We start from the raw sequence: 11,934 nt of genomic DNA, 5'->3' as shown, positions 1-11,934 counted from the left end.
AAATTGCAATTTCGATGAACAACAGGTCCAATTGTGATATACAGCAAATACGTGGACTAAACATGTTAACGGAATTGACAATACATACATAAACACGCGACCATTTTTGCCAATCCCTTAGGAACTTTACTGTTCTTAAGGGTGGACATTTTTAATATATATATATATATATATATATATATATATATATATATATATATATATATATATATATATATATATATACTAATGTCATAAATTTTAGTTTCATTTGGGATATAAATGGTAATTAAAAATAGATTAATTTGGTTTAAAAAAATGCATACTACAAAGAGAGACAAAGCCAAGCTGATTGTTATTATCATTTTGTGAAATTGTGGGGGTCTTATATTAATATGGCTAGGGGTGAGCGTTGTGCGGTTCGGTGCGGTTATTAGCTAAAACCTCACCACCTACTGCAAATGCGGTTAATCCATTTTCAAAACCACTTGGTATGGTTAATTTTGCGGTGTGGTTAGACGGTTATTTTTGCAGTGCGATTTTGTTTTTTCTGTGTTGCGGTTATTAACCGCATGGATTTGGTGTGGTTATTTTGTGTGGTTTTTATCCACAGTTTAGAGCTCAAACCGTTTTAAGAGTTCAAACATATTACTTGTAATGATAAAAAAAAAACCCATAAGGTATAAGACAATTAACTTAAATCACAAACAATTTATATCTTAAAAACGTCAAATCAATAGTAATTAACAATAAATTTCTTAAAATTGTCTAATTTCACCATTTTTCAAAGTTAAACATAACAGAAAACAAACACTTTTTTTCTATTATTTTATTCATCTTCTATTCATGAAACTTGTTTTATTTTTAATATTTAATATATTAATAATTAATAAAAAAAAGTTGTATATAATATATGTGGTGCGGTGCGGTTTTTTTGCGACTTTTGAAAACTAATAACCGCACCGCACCACAAATTTGCGGTTTTTGAAAAACAAAAAACTTCACCATCAGTTTTTATTGTGGTTGCGGTTTATGCGATTTTTACGGTTAATTTTAGTTACGATGGGTTTTTGATCGCCCCCAAAATATGACACACAACTTCCTTACTTTTAAATACTACACTTCGGTATTGCCCCCCTCCTTCTTCCCACTCACGGGTCTACTACCTTTTTCATGGATTTCCCCCAAATCTGTTAAAAAAATATAACAAATCAAACTAAAAGAAAAAAAATGTTAAATCTTTGTTTCCTTTTCGTCCTCACCCTCCCTCACATACTCTGCATATATTAAAAAAATAATAATAATAAATAAATAAAATAAAATCTTGTTGTCACTTTCCATATCACCATATCTATAACACCACCACCTCTCATTCATTCATTCAATCGTATATTTACCATATAAATCCTTCTCATGTTCATATATACGACTCATTTCTTGTTTCCTGCTTGCATTTACTCCAAAATTCTCAATCTTTATTTCTTTGAGTCTTGTGAATATATTTACCCTCACCAAAAGAAAGAAATAAGGAAGATAATGACGAGGCTTTTTAGATCCAAATCATGCGGCCGAGCAACCAGACCAAGGTTCCAAGCTTCTTTTCCTAATCAAATTTTTGATGAGCAACTTGAAGAACAAGAGGATGAAGACGACGTTGACTATTTCTATGAAGATTATTCCCACTGCCACAACAATCCAATTACTACCCCCTTCATCGGCCCCGACCAACACCAGGATCAGGGCCAATCTACAAATTTTACCATTCTAGCCCTTCTGTTGACCACGCTTCGCAAGTCTCTCGTCACCTGCACTGTCGACGACTCTGATGATGCTTCCTCCTCCACCTCCTCCTTGGATATTGGCTGTCCCACCGACGTCCAGCATCTATCTCATGTCACATTTGATCGTTTCAATGGCTTCCTCGGATTGCCTGATGAGCTTCAACCTGACATACCCCGCAAGCCTCCCAGCGCAAGGTACCCACCGCCTCACATTCTTCTTATTGTATACATTACCCATTCAAGTAAATCTTTCTGGTTCTGGATCTGGGTATTGCAGTGATGATTTATTTATCGGATTGGGTTTTTCTCTTTGAAAATATTAATTTAATGGGATATAGCTGGCTGTGGACTAAAGAAAACCAAGTGGGGGAGGGAGGGAGGGAGTGGTTGAGGGAATTCATTGTTTGCTTCGATGGAAATTTAAGGGTGAGAGATGCTGTTTTTTTAATTAGATATTATTTTGTACTTGCTCTGTTAGGCAATATATTTTGGGATACAGCTGGGTTTAGAGTGTATTAAGTGAGTTGCGATTTTAGAAAGAAAGAAAAAAATAGCTGGGTTTTACTGTTTATAAAGAGATAATGAAAATTTATGATTCTGCAATTTATGTAATCTTTTATTGTCATTGATGAAGCTTGAATAGGGGGAAAGAAAAGTTTTGACGGTTTTTGCTTTTTCTATCACTTCTTAGTACTTGCAAAGTAAGAAAAGAATGGGTTTACAGTTCGAACAGGGGATGAAAAGTTTTTATGGTTTTTTGTTTTTTCTATCCCTTCTTAATACTTGCAAAGTAAGAAAAGAAAGGTTTTACAGTTTGGAATGATGGTTGCTTATCTCAAGAGAATTATTATTTTAAATTGACAAAACAATCTTTACAGTTGATCCCAAGTGGCATATCGTCTCTATCTCTAGTGTTTTATTGTTAAACTGAATCCCACTTGAAACAGTGTGCACGTGTTTGGAGTATCTGCAGAGTCAATGCAGTGTTCATATGATGAGAGAGGAAACAGTGTTCCGACTATACTTCTAATGATGCAGAAGAGTTTATATGAAGGAGGCGGCCTTCAAGTAAAAGCCCAATTTGTCTCTTGAACAATTTTGAGTCATTCGGTTAAGTTTTCTTATATCATGTTAACTGATTTTATTGTTGAAGGCAGAAGGGATATTTCGAATAAATGCAGAAAACGGTCAAGAGGAGGAGGTTAGGAAGCAACTTAACAGAGGGTTTATCCCTCATGGAATAGACGTTCATTGTTTGGCTGGCTTGATTAAGGTACGCTACAGCCTACAACCATGATAGTATTAATTAATATATTTAATTATTTACCTTGTTGATGCAAAACAATATATGTATAATAATTGGAAGTGCACGCAGGCATGGTTTAGAGAACTTCCTAGGGGTGTTCTTGATTCTTTGACCCCAGACCAAGTGATGCAATGCAACACGGAGCAGGAGTGTACTCGGCTTGTCAAATCCCTTCCTCAAACTGAGGCTGCACTTGTTGACTGGGCCATTAACTTAATGGCAGATGTTGCCAAGTATGAACCAGAAAACAAGATGAATGCCCGGAACATTGCTATGGTGTTTGCTCCCAACATGACTCAGGTCTATTGCTATTCTACACCTTCAGTTAAATATAATAGATATGGTTATTGCAATTTGGCTTCTAAATCCATCCATATATATATATATATATATATATATATATATATATATATATATATATATATATATATATATATATATATATATATATATATATATATATATATATATATATATATATATATATATATATATATATATATTAAAGAATTTGTAAAATTAAAAGCCTTTGGTGGTGGTGTGGTGTTGATGCAGATGGCGGATCCTTTGACAGCATTGATTCATGCAGTTCAAGTGATGAACTTTCTGAAAACGCTTGTGATCAAAACTCTACGTGGAAGAGAAGAAACATATGGTGAGTTTGAAGTGATGTCCTCTCCTCCTGCCAACAGAATAGGAAATGAAAAGGAAGAAAAATTTTTGAGCTTCCCAAGAAAGAGTGGATCAGTTGTAGGATGCGAATTCATATGTGGGGAGAGGTCGCCAAGTCATAAATTAGCAGTCGGTAGTAATAATCATGAATCAAAACAGGAGGGAGAGGAGGTGCTGGTGGTGGAGGGGATATTGGAGAGGTTAAGTTTGAGAAAAGGAGTGAGGAGATTATGTAGACACCCTGTGTTCCAATTAAGTAAGTCAACTAAGAAGAATCGGAGCACCATTGTAGTTGGTGGTGGTGAAGCTCTGGCATCTTCTTAAATATTACAGATGGTTATTTTATGACGTAATTTACCTGTTAACAGCATTTGTAGATGGAAGTTTGGTTTGGTTTGGTTTGGTTAACAGCATTTGTAGATGGAAGTTTGGTTTGGTTTGGTTAATAACGGTAGAGAGTATATTCTCAAGTCTTGTAATATGTTGGTTGTAGTAAGTGCGTGCTAACCCTACATTGTAGCTAGTGGGATTGTACAACACCATGTGATTATATTTTTTAATTAGCAATCTATGTCATCAATGTAGAAGAGATGATTCAATATGAAAAGATTTTTCAATTATCTAAATCTCTGGAGGATGTGATTGTATTTTTTAATTAGCAATCTATGTCATCAATGTAGAAGAGAGGATTCAATATCAAAAAGGTTTTTCAATTATTTAAATCTCTGGAGGATGGTATAATTTATACATAAATACAACAAACATATAGCTAATTACACCTGTAAACAAGGAAAGGGGGAAAATACATAAGGGATCAAATCATGTCCCAAATAAGCTTTCGTCAACACTCCCCCACAAGGTGGAGAATGGGTGTCTATCATTCCCAATTTGGCAAAAGAGCTTTCAAAAATTCTTCTACAAACAACCTTTGTTAACATATCTTCTGAGGCAACCAAAGGAAGGCTAATAGTACTTTTTTTTGAGATGATCTTTAATAAAATGACAGTCAACTTCTACATGTTTGTTCTATCATGTTGAACGAGATTATTTGTAATGTTCGTAGGCGTTGTTTGGTTATCACAATACAACAAAATGTTGGGTTTTATCCAAAATTATTTTTCCAAAAATGCTAATATCGGCAATAAAAGCTTTATTTAACCCACCAATGATCAATTTACAAATCATAGAAAGATTAACAACAACCATAGAAATAAAATGTGTTACAACCTTTAAAGACTTTGATTCCTCTCGGGAGGTTAGGAGTTAATAAATATGACAAAAGGCTCAAATGAGAGCTTCTTTAGAAGTATCTACCAAGCAAGAGTAAACCACTTCAAGACGCTAGTCTTCTCTTTTATTAAGTTGTTCTTAATCCATTAAGACTTATACCAAATAAGCCTTAAGGAGAAGCAACTTATGAACCTTTAAATCTTACACCAAATTGCAAGACAAAGAGAAGACGGGAGGGAAGAGGAAACCACAAAATTGGCTGTCAAAAGAAGACAAAAAGCGTGAAAAAACTCACTACTTTTTTATCTTTAACACTTCTATATATACCAAGACATGTGAAGAGAATGGCCATCCTCTTACAAGTCAAAGCATGACAAGTATGATGGAAGAGATTTACCAACAAGCAACACATAACCCGTACTTGTGTGTCCTCTTGGTTTTGACAAGAAAGTCAAAATTAGATTGCCTTTCACTTACTTCCTCCAACTAATTAACTAGTTACATGATATAATTAGATGGTTACTCAAACTGTACATTTAATTTGTATATGACTAATATATTCATGCCTTTTTAGTATAACTAGTTAATATTTCTCTTTTATTATTATTTCCTAGAAACAATAATTGAATATAAATAACAATTTTCCAATTAAGTACAAGTGTTAATTATACATATTAATAATCAAATTACTTAATAAATAATCAATTAGTAGTAACTTGCTATAAGGTGTGTAACACTCCAAATCAGGTATTGCCTTGAAACCCTTGAAGAATTCTAAATATAGCATAATAAGTCCCTTAAGTACGCTAGGCGTACTTATTGGTACGCTTAGCGTACTTGGTAAGGAGGATCGCGGAGGGGCAGCACATACATTGGGCGTACCAGGAGTACGTTGGGCGTACGTGCGGGATGGCCAAAACCCTAAATTCTGGATTTGAGGACTATATAAACGTCCTTAAGCCCCTAGGACTTAACCCTAGAGAGCCTCCATAGCCTCAGTTCGTCTTTTTATTCCAGAGAAAGCTTGTGAGACCATTTTGAGCTTATAGAGGGTGTTGGTGGCCATTTTTGGTGACATTTAAGAAGGAGAAGTTGTCAAGCTAGCCTAGAGTGACTTTGGGCTTCAAGAATCCGCATCTAGATCACCTTGAGAAGCTTTTGGAGGTATAAAGCTTGGATCTTTCCATCTTATTCATTAAATCTAGTTAGGGTTTTCTAATTTAGTCCCTTTTGTATGTTGGTTTTGGATATCCTCTTGTGAGTTGAGCAACTGGTCGGATATGTTAGATCTGAGGTCCTTTGGTCCATTTACAACATAAAAATGAAGTCTTGATGGGTGTTGTGTCCTCATGCATGGATTAGGAACCTTAAAAAGGTCTTAATGAGGTTGTTAGGAGCATATGGGACATGCAAAGGCATAAAGTTGCCAACTTTATGCCCTAGGTTGTCTTAATAAGCCTAGATCTGACTTTTGGATGTAAGAGAATCGAGTATTAAGCACTTAATGGAGAAAGTGTTTAATCTTTTAGTATGCTGGGCATAACCTAGCATACGCAATGCGTAAGGCCTAGAGACTCAGTACATTGCGCGTACCAGGGTGGTACGCTAAGCGTACGCACAATAGGTGGGCTTGGATTTCGTTTTGGGCCTTTAAACTGTTGGGCCTCAATTGGTTAGTAGGTCTGGTTGTATTTTGGGGATGGTGGACCAGTTTATCTGTTTTGGGCCATGGATGTTATGATTGGGCCTTATTGGGCCATGAGGCCCATTAATGATTTTTGGACATGGACTTTGGGCCCATTAGCAAAGGAAGAATATTTGGGCCTCTATGGAACGACTTGGGGCTTGGATTTCCCTTTGATCAGGTGAAGTTCTAACATTGGGTAATGTTATTATTCAATGCGAGTGGTTACAGACTATCAGGAGAGCAGCCTTCGGATCCTTCAAACAAAAAGTGAGTCTTCTCACCATACCAATGGGTCTAAGGCTCCAAGGTCGGCCCATTTTATGATAGTTGGTATATTTGTTGAGTAAGAGGTGTATGGCATGATTATGTGGTAATATGTTGTAGAAATAGCCTTTATGGCTGACGGTAGAGGTAGCCTCTAGGGCTATGGTAGAGATAGCTTTGATAGCTAACGGTAGAGATAACCTTTATGGCTAAGGGTAGTGTCACACCCCCAAACCTGAACGGCGGAAACGTTCGGGGGCGGATGACTTCATGTGGTAACGTAACAAATGAATACATAGTAAAGAAGGCAATACAACCATCATATATATAATCGAAAGTTTACATTTGTCAAAAGTTACATGTTCAAAAAACAATTACAATATGATGTCCAAATATGAAATTAAACTGGCGCCGCAGCGTCCCTTCTTCAAAAGCATATTGTTACCTGTAATTACTGAATCCCTGGGACATACAAGTAATTTTGAAAGAGTAGATCAGCATTTAAGCTGGTGACTTTCATAAGTATTAAATGACAATGTTTATATGAAATGAAATGTTTTGTCTTTGTTTGTTTGTTTCTAAAAAATCCTATATTTTCTACTAGTATAAAAGTAGCCTTCTCTCAAGACCAATGTTTGATTCTAAAAATGTATGTAAGTATGAAATTTCCAATACTTCTGAAAAACCCCGTAAATCAATGTGTTTTCAATACTCCATGTGAGTTTTATAACCATGCTATTGACTAGAAATGCCTATACACAACGTTCTTCAGGCGTTGGAATGTTCTAACGTTTATCACCCCAAATGGTGGACTGTAGCTAACAGTCAGGGCGTGGGTTGTCAAGCCCGTATAGATCTATACACAAACACCATGCTCCCCCTCCAAGGGATTCTGGTATATAATACAGGACTTGAAATGCGTACTCGAACGTACGTGAAGTTAATGTCTCACAAAGTTTAGTATAAAACTGATTTACGTATGAAAATGTTCATTTGTTCTTGTATGTGAAAGTAAACTTCTTGAAATAGTGTTTCTAGTATGTAAAAGTTCGTAATGTTCTCGTAAAACTATACCTATTATAGTTTTCTAAAAGTGTATCTCGTTTGTATAGTAATTCTTAGTAAGAATGCTCACTTGCTATGAAAAAGTTATAAGTTATATAGTACCAATATAAACATATATACATATATAAACACATTTTTCATTTCCAAGAATATGATCTTATCGTGATATATTTTGCATTCAAAAGTTTCCCTATAATAGTTATAAATCACATATGTTTTCCGTTGATAAAATGTATAATGAAACTTTATATATATAACACACGATAATAATCGTGTGTTTTACTTGTATCCCCCCCCCCTTAAAAGCATATAAAAGTATTTATAAAACATTTAAAAGTGTGAATTATAAGGGTATGAACTCACTTGAAAGTTTGCGAAAATCGAGATGGAAAATCGGGCAGAATTTCTTCTCGGGAAACGGATTTTTCTCGGGATTCTTGGGAATCTTGGGAGTAAAATCGACCTTCGGGACTTGAGCAAAATGACCGGGGCTTTGGGTTAGCACGGGCACGGAAAACGAGGCAAAAACGCAAAAGAAAGGAGAGAATTGGAGCCCTTTCTTCGGAACCCTCGCATCCCTTTTATAGGGGCTGGGAACCGCCTCGGTACGCGGGGCGTACGAGGGTATGTGGGGCAAACGCGTACATCATGCATGACCGAGTCCTCGACTGCCTCGGACTTCGGATGGGACAGGGGGTAGCTTCCGATAGACCGGGATGTGGACGATCCGAGGGCTAGGCCTTGAGTACGCTGGGCGTACGAGGGTACGCAGGGCGTAACTCGGCCCTATCTGATGACTCCTCTTCGGATAATACCAAAGATTTATAATTAAATTTATATTTAATTTAATTAATAAACTTCTAAAAATCATATCTTCTTCATACGAATCCCGTTTTCGATGGTCTTTATATCCACGCGTAGGTGAGACTACGCTCTACAACTTTCGTTTAGACTCCGTTGGCAAATTTCGAACTTATTTTTATTATTTATTTATAAAATGTCGTGATTAAGGAATTTCTTTAAAAATTCATAACTTCTTTATCTGACGTTGGTATTTGCCAGACTTTTTACCGCTGAAATACCATTGTCGAGACCTTCGATTCTCGTTTAGGTCATTCCGGCCAAAAGTCGCTCGATCTCCGATTCGAGTTTTTAGCTGTCTGTTGCTAAGCCGAACTTGGAAAAAACTTAACTTCAATATACGAAGACGGATTTGGTCATTGTTTTTACGTACGATCCCGGTTTAATGACATTAAAAATAGTAGGTAGTTAAATAGAAACTTTTTGGACATTTTATTATCAAAGTTAATTTCATTACTCAAAAGTGGTTACAATACTTGACCCTTTTAGGTCATTACAAAGAGTTGAAATATCGGGTTGTCACAGCATCCCCCCGTTAGAGGGAATTTCGTCCCGAAATTTAAAGTAGTAAAGATACTAGTGGATCAGAGAAAACGATGAGGGTACTTTTGTTTCATATGATCTTCGCGTTCCCAGGTGAATTCAGGTCCGCGCTTGGCGTTCCAGCGAACCTTCACGATGGGTATGCGACTTTGTTTCGTTTGTTTGACCTCTTGGTTCATGATTTCTACCGGTTCTTCCACAAAGTTGAGGCTCTCGTTGATCTCGATCTCGTCGAGTGGAATAACAAGAGTCTCGTCGAACAGACACTTTTTCATGTTTGAGACATGGAAGTTTGGATGTATGTTACTATGTTCACGTGGTAGGTTAAGCTTGTAAGCCATAGGGCCGATTCTGGCAAGAATCTCGAAAGGCCCTACGTATCTTGGAATTAGTTTCCCACGCTTTCCAAAGCGTATTAAACCCTTCCATGGTGAGACCTTCAATAAAACGTGGTCTCCTACCTGGAATTCCAAAGGTTTCCTCCTTTGGTCAGCGTAGCTTTTTTGGCGGTCTCTAGACGCTTTCAATCGTTCACGAATCTGAACGATCTTCTCTGTTGTTTCTCGTATGATTTCCGGACCAGTGAGAGTGCTTTCAGGAACACGTCCTTTAGCTAACTGGGTGTCGCCAACTTCAGTCCAACACAGAGGGGACCTGCACTTTCGACCATAGAGGGCTTCAAACGGAGCAACCTTTATGCTTGTGTGATAACTATTGTTGTATGAAAATTCGACAAGGGGTAAATGGATATCCCATGCCTTTCCAAAGTCAATCACACAGGCTCTCAGCATATCTTCTAAAGTTTGTATCGTTCTCTCACTTTGCCCGTCTGTTTGTGGGTGGTAGGTTGTACTCATGTCTAGCCTAGTCCCCAGGGAACTTTGTAGTGACTGCCAGAATCTTGAAGTGAATCTACTATCTCTATCGGAGATAATGGATATCGGAACACCATGCAGTCGCACTACTTCCCTTATGTAAGTTCTTGTAAGCTTTTCCATTTTGTCAGTCTCCTTAATGGGTAGGAAATGTGCGGATTTGGTCAATCTGTCGACGATGAACCATATGGTATCGAGTCCACCCGTCGTCTTGGGTAACTTGGTTATGAAGTCCATAGTAATCCGTTCCCATTTCCATTCTGGTATCTCCGGTTGTTGTAGTAATCCTGATGGTTTTTGATACTCGACCTTAACCTTAGCGCAAGTAAGGCATTTACTTACGAAGGTAGCAATTTCTGCTTTCATGTTAGGTACCAGTACAGTTTCTTAAGATCCAGGTACATTTTATCTGAACCTGGGTGCACGGAATACCTCGTGTTGTGTGCTTCAGTCATGACTACGTCTCTAAAACCACCATGTTTCGGCGTCCAGATTTGGTCCATGAGATAATATGCTCCGCCACCCTTGGCTTCTAGATTCTTTTCCATTCCTCGCAGGGATTCACCCGCCACATTTTCAGGTTGCAAAGCTTCCATTTGTGCCTCCTTGATTTGTGTGGATAAGTGGGAGTGGATAGTCATAGTCAGAGATTTGACCCTCCGACCAGTGTATTCTTTTCGACTGAGGGCATTAGCTACCACATTGGCCTTGCCAGGATGATAACGAATTTCACATTCGTAGTCATTTAGTAACTCAACCCATCGTCGTTGTCGCATGTTGAGTTCCTTCTGATAAAAAATGTGTTGAAGGCTCTTGTGATCGGTGAAAATAGTACTCTTTGTTCCGTATAAGTAATGACTCCAGATCTTCAGAGCAAATACCACTACTCCTAACTCAAGATCGTGTGTCGTATAGTTCACTTCATGTGTCTTAAGCTGTCGGGAGGCATAAGCAATAACTTTCCCTCTCTGCATAAGAACACAACCAAGTCCTTGGTTTGATGCATCGCAATATACTACGATATCTTCTATCCCTTCGGGGAGGGATAGTATCGGTGTGGTGCACAAGGCTTGTTTAAGTGTTTGGAACGCCTTCTCTTGTTTCGCTTCCCAGTCAAAGGCTACACCTTTCTGGGTTAATATAGTAAGAGGTTTCGCAATGCTAGAGAAGTTCTTTATGAATCTGCGATAGTAGCCAGCGAGACCTAGAAATTGACAAATTTCTGTAGGTGTCTTTGGTGCCGACCAGTTCTTGATGACCTTAATTTTGGAGGGGTCCATGTGTATCCCCTTTTCGCTAACAACGTGGCCCAAAAATTCGACTCTTCGAATCCAAAAATCGCATTTAGAGAACTTCGCATAGAGCTTCTTCGATCGCAAAGTTTCTAAGACTTTTCGTAGGTGCTGACTATGCTCTTCCTTACTTCGGGAGTAGATAAGTATATCATAGATGAAGACGATGACGAACTGATCCAAGTAAGGACGGCACACCCTATTCATTAGGTCCATGAATACTGCTAGAGCGTTGGTTAATCCGAACGGCATTACTACAAACTCATAGTGTCCGTAACGGGTTCGGAAAGCTGTCTTGGGAATATCCTCCTCTAGTACTCGTAATTGGTGATATCCGGATCGTAGGTCTATCTTTGAGAAGTAGTTTGCTCCTTGAAGT

At 37.7% G+C, this 11,934-nt stretch overlaps 1 protein-coding gene across 1 annotated transcript; it reads left to right on the top strand.

The window, feature by feature from the left end:
- The first annotated feature begins 1,359 nt into the window (after window positions 1-1,359).
- On the top strand, window positions 1,360-4,364 carry LOC145061405 (rho GTPase-activating protein 3-like). Its single transcript, XM_079008861.1, has 5 exons — window positions 1,360-1,955; window positions 2,708-2,828; window positions 2,914-3,033; window positions 3,136-3,366; window positions 3,622-4,364. Exons 1-5 carry the CDS (start codon window positions 1,393-1,395, stop codon window positions 4,060-4,062), a joined length of 1,476 nt encoding a protein of 491 aa, XP_078864987.1. The 5' UTR covers window positions 1,360-1,392; the 3' UTR covers window positions 4,063-4,364.
- The last annotated feature ends 7,570 nt before the right edge of the window (window positions 4,365-11,934 follow it).

This window comes from Lactuca serriola, chromosome 7, assembly GCF_051521515.1.
Source record: "Lactuca serriola cultivar US96UC23 chromosome 7, Lser_US96UC23_V15, whole genome shotgun sequence".
Classification (NCBI taxonomy): Eukaryota; Viridiplantae; Streptophyta; class Magnoliopsida; order Asterales; family Asteraceae; genus Lactuca; species Lactuca serriola.
This window is presented reverse-complemented; position numbering and strand designations above follow the sequence as displayed.

Coding starts and splice junctions, on each gene's coding strand:
- LOC145061405 (XM_079008861.1), top strand. CDS start 1,393: ATGTTCATATATACGACTCATTTCTTGTTTCCTGCTTGCATTTACTCC. Junction 1,956..2,707: donor CGCAAGCCTCCCAGCGCAAG/GTACCCACCGCC, acceptor CACTTGAAACAG/TGTGCACGTGTTTGGAGTAT. Junction 3,367..3,621: donor TTGCTCCCAACATGACTCAG/GTCTATTGCTAT, acceptor GTGTTGATGCAG/ATGGCGGATCCTTTGACAGC.